Source organism: Mustela nivalis (assembly GCF_964662115.1).
Source record: "Mustela nivalis genome assembly, chromosome: 12".
In the NCBI taxonomy this organism is placed as follows: Eukaryota; Metazoa; Chordata; class Mammalia; order Carnivora; family Mustelidae; genus Mustela; species Mustela nivalis.
This window is the reverse complement of record NC_139031.1, coordinates 41,015,977-41,036,314: the sequence shown is the minus strand read 5'-3', so window position 1 is coordinate 41,036,314 and position 20,338 is coordinate 41,015,977. Positions and strand designations below refer to the sequence as shown.

The 20,338-nt window shown below is 34.0% G+C and overlaps 1 protein-coding gene across 1 annotated transcript in view; it reads right to left on the bottom strand.

The window, feature by feature from the left end:
• DPY19L2 (dpy-19 like 2) overlaps positions 1-20,338 on the bottom strand; it is a 91,143-nt gene that overhangs the window by 60,435 nt on the left and 10,370 nt on the right. Inside the window, exons 5-9 of the mRNA XM_082693176.1 lie at positions 15,295-15,415; positions 12,505-12,598; positions 9,539-9,596; positions 7,578-7,669; positions 5,821-5,920 (exon numbers count right to left, since the gene is read on the bottom strand). Of these exons, the coding sequence (XP_082549302.1) occupies positions 5,821-5,920; positions 7,578-7,669; positions 9,539-9,596; positions 12,505-12,598; positions 15,295-15,415 (465 nt within the window). The remainder of the gene's footprint in view (positions 1-5,820; positions 5,921-7,577; positions 7,670-9,538; positions 9,597-12,504; positions 12,599-15,294; positions 15,416-20,338) is intronic.

Sequence of the window (20,338 nt, the reverse complement as noted above, 5' to 3'; positions counted from 1 at the left end):
TTGTCGTGTTCCTGATCTGAATGGGAAGACTCTCAGCTTTTCCCCATTAAGAATGATATTCACTGTGGGTTTTTCATAGATGGATTCTGTGAGGTTGAGGAACATTTCCTCTATCCCTATAATCTGAAGAATTTTAATCAGGAAAGGATGCTGTATTTTGTCAAATACTTTTTCTGAGAGGACCATGTTCTATCACATTGTTAAAATGTCTATACTGCCAAGAGCAATCTATACTTTCAATGCCATCCTGATCCAAATACCACAAGCATTTTTCAAAGAGCTGGAACAAACAATCCTAAAATTTGTATGGAACCATAAAAGACCCTGAATCACTAAGGAAATGTTGAAAAAGAAAAACAAAGTTGGGGTCATCACGTTGCCTGATTTCAAGCTTTATTACAAAGCTGTGATCATCAAGGCATCATGGTACTGGCATAAAAATAGACACACAGACCAATGGAACAGAGTAGAGAACCCAGATATGGATCCTCAAAACTCTATGGTCAAATAATCTTTGACAAAGCAGGAAAAAATACCAGTGGAAAAAAGATTGTCTCTTCAATAAATAGTGCTGGGAAAATTGGACAACTATGTATAGAAGAATGAAACGACCATTCCTTTACACCATACACAAAAGATAAACTCAAAATGTATGAAAGACTTCAACGTGAGACAGGAATTCATCAAAATCCTAGAGGAGAACATAGGCAGCAACTTCTTCAACATTGGCCACAATTCCTTTCAAGACATGTCTCCAAAGGCAAAGGAAACAAATGCGAAAATGAGCATTTTTGGACTTCACCAAGATAAAAAGTTTCTGCACAGCAAAGGAAACAGTCAACAAAACAAAGAGGCAGCCCATGGAATGGGAGAAGATATTCGCAAATGACACTACAGACAAAGGGCTGATATCCAAGATCTGTAAAGAATTCCTCAAACTCAATACCCAAAAAACAGATAATCATGTCAAAAAATGGGCAGAAGGCATGAACAGATACTTCTCCAATGAAGACACACAAATGGCTAGTAGACACATGAAAAAATGTTCATCATCATTAACCATCAGGGGAATTCAAATCAAAACCACATTGAGATACCACCTTACATCAGTTAGAATGGCCAAAATTAACAAGATAGGAAGCAACAAATTTTGGAGGGGATGTGGAGAAAGGCGAACCTTCTTAAGCTGTTGGTGGGAATGCAATTTGGTACAGCCACTTTGGAAAACAGTGTGGAGATTCCTCAAAAAATTAACAGTAGAGTTACCCTATGACCCTGCAATTGCACTACTGGGTATTTACCCCAAAGATACAGATGTAGTGAAAAGAAGGGCCATATGTACCCCAGTGTTCATAGCAGCAATAGCCACAATCACCAACTGCAGAAAAAGCCAAGACACCCTTCAAAAGACGAATGGATAAAGAAGATATGGTCCATATATACAATGGAATATTATGCTTCAGCAGATGAATACCCAACTTTTGTATCAACATGGATGGGACTGGAGGAGATTATCCTGAGTGAAGTAAGTCAAGCAGAGAAAGTCAATTATATGGTTTCACTTACCTGTGGAACATAAGGAATAACATGAAGGACATTAGAAGGAATGGAAAAGTGAACTGGGGGAAATTGGAGGGAGAGATGAACCATGAAAGACTGTAAATGTTGAGAAACAAAGAGGGTTTCAGAAGGGAGGGGGTGGGGGTGACAGCTGAGCCTGGTGGTGGGTATTATGGGAGGCACGTGTTGCATGGAGCACTGGGTGTGATGCATCAACAATGAATTTTGGAACACTGAAAAAATAAAATTAAAAAAAAAACCCACAATGCTGTGTTATCTCATACTCATTAGGATGGCTATTATCAAAAAAACAAGCAACAATTAATAATGAAGATGTGGAAGAAAGGGAATTCTTTCACATAGTTGTTGCATATGCAAAACTGTGCAGCCACTATGGAAAACAGTATGAAGTTTCCTCAAAAAATTCAAAACAGGGCACCTGGGTGGTTCAGTTAGTTAAGTGTCTTCTTTGGCTCAGGTCATGATCCCAAGGTCCTGGGATCAAGTCCCACATCAAGCTCCCTGTTCAGTGGGGAGTCTGCTTCTCCCTCCACTCTTCCCGCTCTGCTATGATCTCTTTCTTTCTCTCTCACTCAAATAAATAAATAAATAATCTTTTAAAAAAATTTCTGTAAGAAAAATTAAAAATAGAACTATCCTATAATGCAGGAATCACATTCCTAGGTGTTTGATTCATTCCTATGTATTTAATTTTAAGAACTGAAAATAAAATCTTGAAGAGATTAGCATTCTTATGTTTACTGTAGCACTATTCGTATCCAAGGTGTGGAAATAACCTAAGTCACACTCAGTGAATAAATTGATTAAAAATGTGTCATAAAAATACAACGGCCTATCATTAGCCTTAAAAAAGAGCTAAATCCTGTAATATTGAACAATATGAATGAGGTATTATGTTAAGTGAAATAAGCTAGTTATAGGACAAATACTGCATGATTCCACTTTATGAGGTCTCTAGAATAAGCAAACTCACAGAAGCACAGAATAGAATAGTGATAGCCAGGGCTGGGTGGAGAGGAAGAAATGGGAAGTTGCTGCTAATCAATGCATATACGATTTCAGTTATGCAGTATCAGTAAACTCTAGAGGTCAGTTGCACAACACTGTGCTTGTAGATAACAATACTGTACTCTACCTGCACTGACAAGTCTGTGAGGAGGGGATGTCTCAAGTTAAGTGTTCTTATTACACACACACAGATGCACTTAAAAAATTTTTAAGACACATTACATAAAAATAAAAAGAATGTTTAACAATTGTGCACATCATAATATTGACCAAAATATTTAAAGTAATAATTTGCAGAACTAAAAGTAGACATCAACAGATCATTGGTGAAGTCGAAAATTTCAAGACATTCCTCCTCTAGTAAGTGAAACAAACAAAAATAGTAGATATATAAAAAATTCAATAGCAAAATTAACCTATTTTGCCTAATTAACACATGCAGGACTAAATACCTAAAAATACAAAATACTCAATCTTTTAATATGCAACAAAAATAGAAATTTGAATGTACTCTGTTATCTAATTGCTTTCTATATATGGAAACAAATCTAATGAAACATCTGTAAGATTTCTAAAAAATCTATGTAACATTATTGAAGGAAATTAAGCAAGAACTAAATAAATAGATATATATCATTTTAATGGCCAGAAAACACACAATTTTAAAGATCTAAAAAAAACAACTCAGAAAGATATTTTTTTACTGAAATGATACTTTTTTCAAAATGAAAAGGAAAAAGATATGTATGGAACCTCCTGAGATTTCATCTAAACTTGGGGGGTGGAGGAGAAACAAGTCTAGAACACAGAGGTATCAGGAGAAAAAAATATGCAGTTGCTTTCTGCTTGTCTCCTAATGAATACAGTTCATTTAATAGAATAACTGCAGTTTGTTAAAAGGAAGTTCATAAATTCACCTTGAGAAGAAAATTAATCTTGATACTAATCATGAAAAATGTGTTATATAGGTACTTATATAAGAAAGCAATTAGATAACACAGTGTACTCAGTTAATTATAGTTTTATAGTTCCACAAAAAGGTACAGAAATATTCTTCAAATGCATATTTATTTTATTAATGCTGCATGAAACCTGAAGGCATTTTAGCAAGGAAGTAAGGTAATTTAGCCAAGTGTATAACTTTTGATAGAGAAGAGTTCAAAGGCCTTAGAGTTGCAACAAAAAATAAATTGGAAAATGCTGGAGCTTTGCGATTGGACAGAACTTGATTTTAATTTAATCTTTGAGCCTTTGTGTCTTTATCTGTAATATCCATCTGACTGGACTCCTTGAGGATTAAATGAAATAAACTCTAATACTGAAGTATAGCATATGTTAGTTTCCTATTGTTAGGATATCTAAGTCTAGACCACTGTCCTTAAGAATCACAAATAAGCCCTGGTTAAGAGAAACATTCATGGGTGAAAATTCTGCTCAGTTGCTGAAATGTTATTTGAATTGCTGGTTGAAAAGAGAGCCCTCTCATTTAGATACAAGTAACAGAGTCAACATTCTGCTGTGAAACTGTAGAAATGAACTTTTCTTCTTCCCTCCAGATGAAGGTTTCAACATGCTCTTGCAAATACTAGCCTCAAGGTGAGTAGGTCTGAGGGTGGGTGAATTTTTTTTTCCCAGAAAACAGAAAAGAGTTTTCAATCAGTTCAGGTCTTGGACCAATTTTGATCCTTAAATCAGAGCTGAGTGCATTATGCATTGAAAACATAAAATTGAAACTGAACATAAAACTCTTCTGTATGCTAATTTTTGATTCCCTGTTACTTATACATAGAATTTAACAGAGATGGACCGTGAAGGCATTATGCTAAGTGAGGTAAGTCAGACAGAGAAAGACAAATACTATGGTATCACTTACATGTGGAATGTTAAAAAGCCTAACTTGTAGAAACAAAGAGTAGAATTGTGGTTATGAGGGGCTGAGGGGTGGGGGAATACAACAGACATTGGACAGAGGGTCCAATTTGCAACTAGAAGATGGATAAGTTCTAGATATCTAACACAGAGCACAGTGATTATATTCAATGCTATATTATACACTTCAAAGTTACTTAGAGACTAATTTTAAGTGCTCTCACCACAAAAAATATATGAGTTATGTGACCTAATAGATATATTTAACACTAAGGTGGTAATCATATTGAAATATAATAATGTATCAAATCAATATATTGTATGCCTTAAACATACAAAATGTTGTTTGTCAATTACATCTCAATAATTAAAGAAAAAAAACAAAGAAGAAAACTAAAAGCCTAGCACATCTTTTGAATGGAGAGAAAATCATTAAAGCAATATCAAAATTATTCAAACAGCTACTTAAACAGTGTCATTAGAACCAGTGGATTAATAAATGTGCTTGCAAGGAACTGACACACATTAGAAATCTATGTTGGCATGAGCAAATAATGGAAACCACAGACTTTCCATGTTACAACCTGGAAGGGCCAATTATAAGGAAGTAAAGCAGAGAGAATACTTTAAACAAGCAGCACCAATTAAGTTGAATTTATAATTTAATTTTTGTAACTAACCAGCAGCACAAGCCTTCTTGGCACAATTTCTCACTGCCAATGGAGAACATTATTACTATCAGTGTTGGTTAGTTAGGTGGAAAGGAGTTCTAACATGAAATTGGATATCATGAAATTTCATCAAAATTTTACTACTTTCCTAGCTCTGTTTCTTGCCATTAGCTACTTAGTTGTTTTGGGGAAACAGGACATGGCCTCAAATTCACCCAAGTAATGTCATGATTGAAGCCCTGAGAAATGGTGTCCTTAAAGACCCTATTCTTCAGACAAAAGAACCAACAGTTAGCTAGATTAGAAGCAGATACTACTCTTTACCATGAAGAGGAGGCTTTGCCCTTACCATGTTGTGTAACTTTGCATCCAAAATGATTCCTAAGATAAAAGGAAGATCTACAGGCAAATATATAGAGATCATCTCAAATACACACAAGAAAAACTTTGAATTAAATTAACAGGAAAAAGTCTTTTGCAGGTTGATCATTAAGATCTGCCTAGATAAACCAATACATTAATAGAATGTAGATTTATATAATTTTTTAAAAAATCATACACATATACAAACTTCATAATTATTCAACATTTTGAAAATCTATTAGGGAAGAACATAATGACATTATAAAACTTCTAAAAAACAACTAAGTACATCTTTCATTCAACTTAAATTAGTTTAAAATCATCTTACCTGTGTAAAAAGTATAAACTGAGCAAACTGCCAGGGAAGCATAAAAGCAACATTGGAAAAACATAGTGCAATAAAATGCCTTCTATTATTGTTCGAGGTCCTTAATAGAGAGAATTGATACCGGTAAGTTTTACCATAAAAGTAATCTATCACTAAACAGAAAAACTAACTGAAAAATGATGAAATCTAATGACCACTTACCTTTGATGTAAGATAACAAAATACAGTTAAATTTAAAGCCCATTAAAAAGAACTGCATATAACTGGGTTACAAAAAACTTAGCATAAAACAATCTTACTTAGAGCTTTAAATATTGTAACTAGTTTATAAGTAAATAAGATACCTTAAACATTAAAGTTTCTATTCCTTTCACTATGCATGATATTAAAAATTTAATACTCCAGCAATGTGGTCAGAAAATAGTGAGAACTGACTCTGCATATCCCAAAATATGTAGCCTATACAAGCAGCAACAGTTTTACATACCACTGCTTTTAGATTTCAAAAAGCAATGAAGAAAATTCTAAGTGTTGGTGCCATATTCAGTTAACAACTATGAGAACGTTTTAAAGAAAAAAATTAAAATAACGACTGAAAAAGAATTCTAGAATGCAGTTACAAACTACTGCATATTGAAGTTTAAACTGTCCAGTCTGGGGTGCCTGGGTGTCTCAGTGGGTTAAAGCCTCTGCCTTCAGCTCAGGTCATGATCCCAGAGTCCTGGGATCAAGCCCTGCATCAAGCTCTCTGCTCAGCAAGGGAGCCTATTTCCTTTCCCTTCCTCTGCCTGCCTCTCTGCCTACTTGTAATCTCTGTCTGTCAAATAAACAAACAAAATCTTAAAAAAAAAATAAAAAATAAAAATATAAACTGTCCAGGGTGCCTGGGTGGCTCAGTGGGTTAAGCCGCTGCCTTCGGCTCAGGTCATGATCTCAGGGTCCTGGGATCGAGTCTCGCATCGGGCTCTCTGCTCAGGAGGGAGCTTGCTTCCCTTCCTCTCTCTCTGCCTGCCTGTCTACTTGTGATCTCTGTCAAATGAATAAAAAAAATCTTAAATATATATCTATATGTATACATATAGATATATATATATCTATATGTATACATATAGATATATATATATATAAACTGTCCAGTCCTCAATGGAAAGATGTATCAATTAACCAACACCTTTTACCACAGGTAGTTTTAGTGTCTTTTAGAAAATGAAAAAAGAAATGTAAACATTTTGTGTAAATAATAAAACTGTAGCTGTTCTTTTTTATAAAAGGTGTATTAGATTTTTGATAAATCCTTATACTATGATATATAAATTTTCAAATGAAAAAACTTAAATGTTCATATTGTTTAGTGATATTATCACAAAATATATTAAGTTCTCAGTTATCTTTTATTTACCAAACAAAGTGATTTTTGGCTAATCTACAGAGCTTATGTACTCAAGGCTACAATCCTAAATGTTGTAGTTAACACATTTCATTCCATGAAACCCCAACTGGTCAGACTAAAATCACTTCCTAAAATTAGAAAATAAACCATCTTTCCAGGAACTTAGATCACCTAAAATGTGTAGTCTAGACTCAGTGGAAAGAAATTTTTTACATAGTAAATTTAGATTATTTTCTCAACTGGATACTCTATTTTAAAGTAACTAAAAGGGAAAACTAAATTTAATAATTATAACTTAATAGGTTGAAGTATATTTTAAGAAACTTAACTTATAATTTATTTATATTTATTTTATAAATAAAATTACCTGAGAATCAAAGTTAAAATGCACATCTGAAGTACAAGAAATGGATATGAAAAACTTTCCCGGAGAGGTGGTGTCCACATTACGCGGGTAGCCTGAAATCAATAAAATATTTACTTCATTTTATGTTCCATTGCAATAAACATTAATCTAAAAGTCATGAGCAGGCTGTTCAAATAATTTTAAAACGAGGCTCATTAGTTTTTGAATGTCTGGGATAGCTTCTCAGTTTCTGGAGCTCTCTTAATGGGCATATAGGCATTAGGTAGAGAGCCATTAACTAGCAAGACCAGACACAAGAACGCCAGACGTAAGAAAACCTAAAGGACAAAAAAAGGTGGTAGTTACAGAAGTGATGAGGATTTGGGAAATGAAAAACCAGATCCACATTTCAGCTCTGCACTGAGGACTCTGGCATCCCAGGGCTTTGGCATGTATGTATGCCCAGAAAAAAATCTAACCAGGTATCACTTAGGGCATTCAAAAACACCAAGAGAGTTCATACATAACAAGTTTAATGAGTATAGACACACACTACAAGTAATTAAGACGGTCTCTGAATTTGTGAAATATTCCTTTAAAAGAGTTAACTGTAAATTTCTAAAAATAACTGAAAGTATTTTGAAATCACTAATATGATACATAAATGAAAGTACTGACACTTCATATAGACTTTAAAACTAATTATTTCTAAAATGTAAGTGAGAATACTATAAAAGTATTAAGGTTTTATTTATTTGACAGAGAGAGACACAGTGAGAGAGGGAACACAAGCAGGGGAAGTGGGAGAGGGAGAAGCAGGCTTCCCACTGAGCAGAGAGCCTACTGCGGGGCTCCATCCCAGGACCTTGGGATCATGACCTGAGCCGAGGGCAGACACTTAACGACTGAACCACCCAGGAGCCCCGAAAATACTATAAAAGTTTTATATCAATAATTCTAAAATTCTAGAAAGAAGTAAAACTCTTATAAACTCTTATTACTCCTCTTCCAAGAAAGCAAAACTAAATTTTAAAAGATGAATTATGGTATGTATAAGAAAGTTAATTCATCTGGCATACTCAAAGAAAAGATTTTGTCTTTATATGAACATATTGGTAAATGAAAATGCATTTGCTTAAGTTTATATATTTATGTATGTATAATTTCTTTGATTCCTTTGCCTGATTTTCTAAAATTCACCAATTATTTACCTTTCCTAGAAGTAATGGATAAAAACTTCAATCCTATGTAACCCATGCCACAACATATTACATATTTTGTTTTCAAAAGATAGTAGTCATACTCTCACTTTTCACTGCCACATCTCATCCCCAAACAGGATCTGGCACAGGTTACATATTCTGTATATTGCTGAATGAATCTAACATATTCTAGATAGGTTTCTATGAGTTATTTGCAGGTGAACTATATCCCATGTGACTGGGATAGTAAATTTCTATTTTGAGTTCATCATGTTGTGTAATTGTAATTGAAAAGGCAGCATGATGTAATAGTAGGAAGCAAGGTTTTAGAGCCAGACAGATGGAGAACTGAAACTCAGTTTCACTAGATTTTGAATTTGGAATCTTGTATGAGTAACATAACAACTATAAATTTCAATTTCATATCTTCTACTCATAAGGATAATAACCACCTTCCATAAAAGTGTGGTAGGAGTAAATGAGATAATGTTTTATATAAAGTCCCTGAACTCAACAGGTAGGTACAATATTTCCTTTTTCAACAAAATACAGTATTTGATTTTTCTACAAAATATAGGTACACTAAAAATCAGGCAAGATATTTCACATCATAAATTCTAATTATGTAAAGATGTGGACGAACATGATTAAAATATGACTATTAACATAAAATATTGCTAAGTCCTAAATAACAGTCAATTATATATTGTATTGATGAATATATTTCCTTGTTCCTGTACAGCCCCTTCTATCTTAAAAATTATTTTCTAGAAAACTCACCTCTCCATGGTTGAAAAAGTAGCACAAAACTGTAATTAGACCTCCAAGTTGAGTCCCACTGTTAAAAAAAGAGTATACATTAATAATTAATAAAATACAGTGCTTTACAAAATTACCTTAGAATTTAAAGTCATATTTAAATGCTATAGTACTAAACCATATAAAATAATGCCAAAATTTCAGAAATACGCATGTAAAGTTTTAATCTTGAATGTATAAGTATACAAAGTATACATATAAAGTAATCTGAATTTTATAATTTGTTGTATTTACACTGTTGGTGGGAATGCAAGTTGGTGCAGTCACTTTGGAAAACAGCAAGGAGGTTCCTTAAGAAACTAAAATAGAGCTACCCTATGACACTCCAACTGCACTACTGGGTATTTACCCCAAAGATACAGATGTAGTGAAAAGAAGGGCCATCTGTACCCCAATATTCATAGCAGCAATTGCCAAAGTCGCCAAATGGTGGAAAGAGCCAAGATGCTCTTCCATGGACAAATGGATAAAGAAGATATAGTCCGTATATACTATGGAGTATTATGCATCCATCAGAAAGGATTAATACCCAACTTTTGTATCAACATAAATAGGACTAGAGAAGATTATGCAGAGTGAAATAAGTCAAGCGGAGAAAGACAACTATCATATGATCTCCCTGATATGAGGAAGTGGTGATGCAACATGGAGGCTTAAGTGGGTAGGAGAAGAATAAATGAAACAAGATGGGATTGGGAGGGAGACAAACCATAAGTGACTCTTAATCTCACAAAACAAACTGAGGGTTGGTGGGGGGAGGGGGTTTGGGAGAAGGAGGTGGGATTATGGACATTGGGGAGGGTATGTGCTTTGGTGAGTGCTGTGGTGATTCACAGACCTGTACCCCTGGGGATAAAAATATATGTTTATAAAAAAATAAAAAATTTAAAAAAAAAAAAAGAATCTTTTCTTACCTCAAGTTGCTGGTATTCTTCCATATAACATTCTGAGCATTTTATAATTTTATCTTTTGTATTTTTTAATCTAACTAGAATTTAATTTCCAGACAGTTCTAACTTCTCTTTGTTTCTTATGATCTTCCAATTATTCCAGCCCCATTTATTGAGAAAATGGTCTTTACCTACTGATGTGCAATATCCACCCTATCATACACCAAGTGTTTTTAAATGGGACAAGTGTTTCTGAGATCTGCTTTATTCCACTGATCTACTTGTCTAATCCCTATGCCACAATCACATTGCCTTATTTACATCAGTTTTATAATACAGAAATGATTACTAAAGCTAGTCCTCCTATCTTGCTCAGAATGTCTCCATTATTTTAAGCCCTTTGCATTTCTGAACAATTTTAAAATTGGTATTTACCAAGGCAAACAAAATTGGCAATGTATTGAATCTACAAATCAATTCAAATAACTCTCAACTTTTAAATACTGTCTTCTAATCCATGAATTATTTATAGTTAGTTATATCTCCATTTATTTAGATCTTCCCAAAAGTCTCTCAATAAAGTTCTACAATTTTCCCACAGAGGAAAAAGAGGTCATACATATTTCTTGTCAGATATTTATCAAAAACTTTATGCTTTCAATACTTTTTTAAATGACATCCTTTTACATTTTCACTTAAAAACAAATTATAGATTTATATTGTCTGCATACTAATTTTTGTATTCAGTAAAATTTTAAATTCTTATTATTTTAATACTTTATCCATAGTTTCTTTTGAATTTTCTACATAAAAGCATGTGATCTGCTTTTAAGGACAGACACTTGTTTCTTTTTTTCTAGCTTTCCAGTCTTTATACTTACTACTACTTTTTCTTGACTTACTGTGCTAGATAGGATACCTGGTACAATGTTGCAATGTCACAATTTTTTATTGGTACTGTGCTAATATTTTTATGCTGAAAACTTACTAAAACAAGAAGTGTATATATACATTAATGTCTATATAGACATAAACCCTACAAAAACCCAATATGAAAACTCAATACTTACTGAAAGATTAGATCTAGATTTTTAACTTTAAATGTTGTGCAGTTCAAGAATAACATTATAAAGAAAGCTGATGATCAGTTAGGAATATATTCTGCTGCAAGAAACAAAACCTAACAAAAGTGGCTTAAATAACATGGATGTTTATTATATCATTCAACAAGAAAATATAAAGGTAAGTGTCTGTTGGCACTGGTTCAGCAGCACAAGGACATTAGGGAAGACTTATGTTATGTTTATGGCCTTTCCCTCATGGTCACAAGATGACTGCAGCAGCCCCAGGTATAACACACTTAAGTTCAAAAGCAGGAGACAGAGAAGGGGCAACGGAAATCTGTCCTTTTGTGAGACAGACAAATGCTTTCCTAGGTGTAAACATGACCGATTTCACCATATTTTTCACTGGAAAAACTAGCTCATATGCCTATCTCAAGAAACAATGGAGAGTGGGAAGCAAAATATATGATTGTCATAATTAGCTTTAGCCTATCATCCGAGACTGGACACATTGCTACCCCAAACCAAATTGTGGTACTATTAACAACAAAGACAGGCTATCAGATATAAGTGTCTGCTACAGTGATACACAAATTTTCCTTTACTGCTTTCTTAATTTCACGTGTACAGACATTAAAATTAGAAATAACCTGCCACTAATGCCAACCAAAGATTCCCCTAACATTATAATAATTTTACATATTGTCTAGAAGTATTCTCATTAAAAACTTTGTTAAGGAATCTTAATTAGTTTAAAAAAAAAATCCCCACAAGGGTAAGAGAGAGGCCTTTAAGATATTTTAGTGACAGCTCTAGTTTCTGATTGCATGACATTAGCTAAGTTTCTGAAAAAATAAATTTATAAAATTTCCTATTAATCAATTAATCTCATAACTATCCTCATCATTTAATCAGAAAATGGCAACCAGTCCTTATAAGCCCACTGAAATATCTCTTAATACAGTAATCTTACCTCAGGTATGCACCATATAAGAAGAACAATCCCATCATTAGTCCATTTAAAATAAAAATCACAGCAACATAAAAGCAAGCAGGGTCTCCCAATCCTTTAAAAAGACACAGATTATTCAGTATTTAATGAATAAAAGACTATAAAGCAATCGGGCATAATTATCTCAGTGCTTTGTAATCAAGGGTTCATGAACTTGCTGAAAATATTTGCTGTTCAGAGTGCTGAGCAGCACTCTATTTAATAGTTACATTAGTACTTTCCCCTCACCTAAGGTATTATTATACTGTAATGATTAGTTGGTGCTTCACTTTGTTTAGGTGATGCTATTGTTCAGTGTCTAGAACTCTCTGTGGAGTCACTGCATGCATTACAGGAGAAAACCTACTGCATTATTTTTATCCTTTGCTAGGTTTGGATGAATAAGATATGGCCCCTGACGTCAAGGAGCACGGTTAGTCTACATGAGATGACCTAGTTATTTGATCCATTACTATGTATGGACAAACCTGAATTCTTAATATATCCCATGTATAAACCTGTGAGTGTGTGTAAGAAAATATTACTGACTGAGATAACAGAACACAGAAAATTTAAATAGCTTGCTAAAAATTATTCAGGTATAACTGATAGAGCCAAGATCTGAAGGCTGGCTTTTGTGATTCCTTCTACTTCTCTGACAATTCCTTTTCAATCTGTTGTAATAACTTCATGACACACCACCCCTCTTCCCTGTTGGATCACCTTAAGTTCTGTCATAGGCCCTCTTCTTTTCTTGGTCTGCATATTCTCCTTAAAAAATTCTTTAAAAATATTTTTACTTATTTTATTTAAATTCAATCAGTTAACACATAGTGTATCATTATTTCAGTTGCAGAGTTCAGTAATTTATCAGTTGCATATTAACACCCAATGCTTATTACATCACATGCCCTCATTAATGTCTATTACCCAGGTAACCCATCTCTTCCACCTCCCCTCCAGCAACCCTCAGTTAGTTTCCGATAGTCAAGAGTCTCTTAAGAGGGTTTGTCTCCCTCTCTGATTTTGTCTTGTTTTATTTTTCTCTCTCTTTCCCTTCTGATATTCTGTTTTGTTTTTAAAATGAAACCATTTTATATTGTTTCTTAAATGAAACCATTTAATAGTCTTTCTCTGATTGACTTATTTTGTTCAGCATAATACCCTCCAGTTCCACTCATGTTGATGGAAATGGTAAGATGTCATCCTTTTTGATAGCTGAGTAATATTTCATTGTGTATATATATACTATATCTTCTTTATCCATTCATCTGTCAGTGGACATCTGGACTCTTTCCATAGTTTGGCTATTGTGGACATTGCTACTATAAACATTGGGGTGCAGGTGCCCCTTTGGATCACAACATTTGTGTTTTGGGGGTAAATACCTAGTAGTGCAATTGCTGGGTCATAGGGTAGCTCTATTTTCAACTTCTTGAGGAACACCCATACTGTCTTTCAGAGTGGCTGCACCAGCTTTCATTCTTCCTAGCAGGGTAACAAGGTTCCCCTTTCTCCACATCCCTGCCAACATTTGTTTCCTGACTTGTTAGTTTTAGCCACTCTCCACAATGTAGGAATAGAAGAAACATACCTCAATATCATAAAAGCCATATATGAAATGCTTTTCACAGAAGATATCATTCTCAATGAAGAAAAACTGAGAGCTTTTCCCCTAAGGTCAGGAACACGATAGGGATGTCTACTCTCATCACTGCTGTTCAATATAGTACTAGAAGCCCTAGCCTCAGCAATCAGACAACAGAAGAAATAAAGGGCATCCAAATTGGAAAAGAAGAAGTAAAACTCTCTCTCTTCACAGATAATGTGCTTTACATAGAAAACCCTAAAGACTCCATCCAAAAATTGCCAGGTCTCATACGAGAAACCTTAAGGAAGTTCTTATACTTCCAAGGCTCCAATGATCGTCTGTACACAGATGACTCCAGGTTTGGAGTCAGTCCAGAACTTTCTACTTTCTATATGTGTTCAGGCAGGTGGTCTCTTGACATTTCCACTTTGAGGTCTCCCAGGTACTTCAAACTACTGTAGCAATTCAAACCTGCTACTTTTAAAATGCCTTTACCATTTGAAGAAACTCAATTACTTAAGCCAGAAACCAGTGTTACATGACTTCACCCTCCTTCCCCTCTCTCAGCAATCGATTACCAAATCTTGTCAATTCTGCTTCTAAAATCTCCCAAATATTGCATTTCCCAGTTATTTGTCCTGCAGTCAGCTGCTGAGAGCATACCAGTCTCCCCCTGTTATCAATGAACCCACTTTTGTCTTTTACTAATATCTTTTCCATACATCTGGCAAAATAATGTTTTTAAAATACTAACTTGTGAAAATTCCTCAATGAAAGAGAAAATCTTAGTCTGCAAGTGGCCTTCCCTTTTCTGACCCTCGCTTACATGCCCGGTATCGTTTCACATTTTTCCCTCTTTCTCTGTTCCCAGAAGTCTAGCCTTTTTTCAGTTTTCTCTCATCTTGGGACTTCTGAATATTCTTGTTCCTATTCTTTAGATACTTCTCCCTTACTGCTAACCTTAACAACCTCATTTTCTTACTTGTAATATCCATCACAAGTATAACTACCAATCCTCTTCCTATGTGTAAACTCTATGAGGGTGAGGTGCGTGTCTACCTGGGTCAACCTGATCCCAAGAGCAAATACTAACCTATAACTTTGTAACAACTTAATAAATATCATATATGTACATATATACAATTAATGACCAAAAAGCAACATTTTAGAAAGAAACATGCCTTCACAGCTTTGAACTTCATTTAAAGGTTCTACTCTGGTGACATTCCAGCAGGTCTTAGCTTCTAGCCCAAATAAATTCATTATTCCCACAAATATGCGATACCAGAAGGCTATAATCACCTACAAAGACAAAAACAAAAAAAGGTGATAGAAGAAAAGATCCTATCTTCATAATAATTTTTCCAAAATACTATTTTATAATGGTTTCCTTTGACATTATAAATCTTGACAAGATTATTTAAATCATTTCACTTGGAAAACCATCATTTAAAAATTATATATATATATACACACACACACACAATAAACTAAAGTTGTATATTACTAATTAGTGAATTAGTGAACATCTACAAAAATTTGTTATGATCACCATCTCTGCAATATATTCTTGTCATCAATTCTATAACATAAATAACAGTAGCTATAAAATAGGTAATTAGCATATAATTAAAACATGATGGTGATTAACAGAAAAATACAATGATTTACAGGAATATTTCATAACATTTCATTTATTGAATTTATTTGCTACACAGACTAAAAAATATAAAACCAACTACATATGGAATAATAGCTCCTGTGCCCATTATTTTTTTTTTAAAGATTTTATTTATTTATTTGACAGAGAGAAATCACAAGTAGTCGGAGAGGCAGGCAGAGAGAGAGAGAGAGGGAAGCAGGCTCCCCGCTGAGCAGAGAGCCCAACGCGGGACTCGATCGCAGGACCCTGAGATCATGACCCGAGCCGAAGGCAGCAGCCCAACCCACTGAGCCACCCAGGCGCCCCACTCCTGTGCCCATTAAAACTTTGACCAAACAGGTTTAATTAACCAATTCTTCCCATTCTGCAAACCACTTTGTGAAGTTTAAAGAAAAGGGAAAAGAACAACAATAGAAAACAACAAAAAATTGGGAAAAATTTATAGATTTGGGAAAAATAATGCAAGATCATTGGGAAAAGAATAAAAAATAAAATAAAAATAGAGTTCAAAGTGAAAGCAAAAACCACCCAGCACTATTTTTAATATGTTGGTCATCACCCCTCCATTCTTTCCCTTGGTATGTAAAAAACACATAGCTAGATCTAGTTTTCAATAATATTACATAAGATGTTAATATAATACACAACACCAAACATCATAAACATCTATCCATGAACAAAAAGTATAAATTTATTATTTTATCACTTTTACAAACTTGACCTTATATAAAAAATTGTAATATATATTCTTACGTATTTATCATCCATGTATAAAAACTTACCATATTAAATGTATGTTCTAAATTTAGAATTATATTCCTTTCTGGAAATTAGCATGATAAAATAAGAAAGCACTGCTTTAAAGTCAGAAATGAACTCAAATTCTGACTCTGTTATCCTCTGACTCTTTGGATATCCTCAAAGAAATCCTTCAACCTTTGAAACTTGGCCACCTCATTTCTAAAATGATGTTAACAATAACCATCTTGCAGGAGTGCTGGGGGATTAGAGCTTACATGCCGGCATGTAGTTAAGCCTTAAATGCTTTGCCTTTTCAAAATGTATTATTCCAAATTTAACTCTTTATCTTTGGGAAAAATTAATCTCCTTATGAACACAAAAAGTATGGACATTCATTTCAACATTGAAGTACCATATCAGGTTGCAAGCATAACTAGATTTTCTCCATACTGTATCTATGCAATGTGAAATAAGACTGAATGATTCTTTCTTGCTTCATCCTTTAGGATACTATCTATTTATGTTATCATGATTACTCTTCCATAACATTAAGGAGATTGAAAACTGCTAATTATTCAGTATCTTTGAATAAGTAAAAAGAAAAAAAATTAGCTCATGTCCTGGAGAACATACTGTTAGAAAATAATGGGACAAGAAACAAGTGTTTTACTAAAGTTCTAAAAATAGCCCTAAACTAGTGTAATAAATCCTCATCTTACATACACAGAATAAGTCAACATTAACTAAAATTGAAGATTCAAGAAATCAGTTGTCTTTTAACTTTTGTACTTACACCAGGGTGCTACAGATAGTCATCACAGGAAACAAGAACAGAAGAGTGTCTCTGAAGTGTAGCTGGGATACAAAGAAAGCTGGTGCAGAAAACAGCTTCCTCCATCTTAGATCTTAGGTGTATACTACACAGTCATTACTACTGAAAATTACCTTGAAAAATACTTACAGAATAAAAAAAGGGAAAGACATTCCAGGGTGGCTCAGTCCTTTAAGCATCTGACTCTTGATTTCAGCTCAGGTCAGGATCTCAGGGTCATGAGATCGAGTCCCATGTCATGTTCCACACTGGGCACGGAGCCTGCTTAAGATTGTCTCTCTCCCTCTCCCTCTACCCCTCCCCTGTCTTTTTTCCCTTTCTAAAAAACATAAATAAAAGAAATTTAAATAAAGAAATCTGGGAAACACCCAACTACTTGGAAATTAAGCAACATAATACCAAATATCCAATAGATCAAAGAGAAAAATCATATGGGAAATTAGAAAATAACTTGAACAGAACAAAAATGAAAAGCAATATATAAATAGTTAAATAATATGAATTTCTGCTTTGGGGGAGATGGGAGTAGATATACTTTTTGTTGTTTCTCCTGGAAATTATATAAATCAAACATAAGAAGACCCTGAAATGTAGAGAGAAGGCAAACCACCTAGGGATCTTAGGACCCAAAGAACAACATGGTGATGTGTTTTCTGGACTTTATTTTTACTTCATTTTCTGAGATTTGGAGTTAAAGATCCTGACAACCAGAAATACCAAACAAACCAGACACAAAAAAAGACTGACAAAAGCCTGTTCTCTCTACCTAAAGTTCCAGGAAATTAGCAGCCTGGGAATACATAAAAATGTTATAAACAATATTCTCTCTTCACCCAAATACTACAGAAGACAACAAAAACCTATAAGGTCTCACCCCCACTAACAAAGTTTAAATTGGGAACCTGGACTTCAACCTTCTCTAAGCTTTTAACAAGTCATCTTAATTCACCCACTAAGATGTTGCAACAGAAAGCCAACAGAAGCTCTCTATCTCCATGGTGTCAGTATAGACTATGTGAGGAGCTTGGACTTCTACCCCAAACAGCAATAAGCCATTCTTTCCCCTTCCCAATGTGTTAATGTCAGAGGAGACCTAGTAAGGAGTCAGGGCTTTCATTACCACTCTGGGGTAACCAGGCTATCCACACAGTGGTATCTGTAGAGATCAGAGTTGGTCAGAACTCTGATCTCACTCAAAGGTAATGAGGAATAAATATCTCTACCTTGGGATCAGCAGAGGCTGGGAGAGAAACCAGGACTTCGATACCCATCTGGCAATAACTAAATGGCAGACATCCTCATTTCTTTGCTGGAGTGATGCCAAAGAAAGCCACTTAAAACTAAGGTTTAAAAAAAAAACAGTTTCATAAAATAATGTTCAAATATCCATCAGCTGATGGACATTGATGTCCAATATGATGAAACTCACTCATCATATCAAGAACTATAAAGATTTCAAACTGAATAAAAAAAAAGATTCCAACAATGAGATGACAAAAAATTAGAATAATTGCTCCAATTAGAAATTATGAATGTGCTAGAAACAAAAACTCAAAAAGTCTCAGGAAAGAAATATAAGAAAGAAACAACCAAATATTTCAGAACTGAAAAATACAATAACCAAAACTAAAACTCAATGGATGGGCTTAACTGATGATTGAAGAGATAGAGGAAAATAATCCAAGAACTCGCAGACAAAGCAATAGAATTTGCCAAATCTGGGAAACAGAAAAAAGAGATTTGATAAATAAATAAATAAGGTTCCCTAGGAACCTCTGGGACTATAAGAAAAGATCTAATATTTGTTCTCACTAAAGTCTTGGAAAGAGAAAAGAAGAAACCAAAGCTGAGCAAAACAAAAATAGAATAAAAACAAAGAAATCCACACCAAGACAAATCACATTTTTTAAAATGTTTAAACATCACATTCGTGAACACTTGTGAAAACTAACATATATAAATAAATAAATAAGTAGGCAGATATATAAAATAGCAACAAGGAAGAAAAAAAAAATCTTACCTAAAGGAGAAAAACAATTCAACTGGCAATAGATTTCACATCAGAAGCTGTGAAAGACCAGAATGCTGAAAGAAAAAAACTGTCAACCTAGAAGCCTATATTTGGCAAATAAATAAATAAATAAATAAACAACCTTCAAGAATTAAAGGGAGTTTGACAAGTTTGACATAAAAGATGAAACAAAACTAGTAAAGTATGTTTCCAGCAGACTTAGCCTAAAAGAATGGCTAAAGAAAATTCTCTAAACAGAAATGAAATGATAAAAGATGGCATCTTAGAACATAAGGAAGAAATTTTAAAAATAGATAAGATAAACTTCTTCAGTTTTTTTTCCCAAAGATTTTATTTATTTATTTGACAGAGAGAGAGATCACAAGTAAACATAGAGGCAGGCAGAGAGAGAGGGGAAAGCAGGCTCCCCATTGAGCAGAGAGCCCAAAGTGGGGCTTGATCCCAGGACCCTGAGATCATGACCTGAGCCGAAGGCAGAGTCTTAACCCACTGAGCCACCCAGGCGTCCCAAGTTCTTGAGTAAAAATAATTTGAAGACTAAAAGGAATATCATAGTACTGTCTGATATGGTATTAAATGGATGTACAGGAAATATTTAAGATGATTATATTATAAAAGGGGAAGGGTAAAGAGAGGTACACTTGATATTAGCGAAAAGGCCAAGAAGCAATGAGGGTAAAGAGATGTAAAAGACAGATATGGTTTCTGTACTTACTTGAACTAGTAAAATGATAACAGCAATAGACTGTAGAAGTTATGTATAGGTAATATTTCTAATACATAGCTACAACCACCACTAAAAACGCTACATAAAGAGATACATTCAAAAAGGATAGATAAAATAGAATTTAAAAATCTTCAAATAACCCATAGGAAGGCAGAGAAAAGAAGAGAGAAATGAAAAATTAAAGATAAGCAGAAAAAATAAAAGACTGAAGCTGAAACAGGTTAATAATT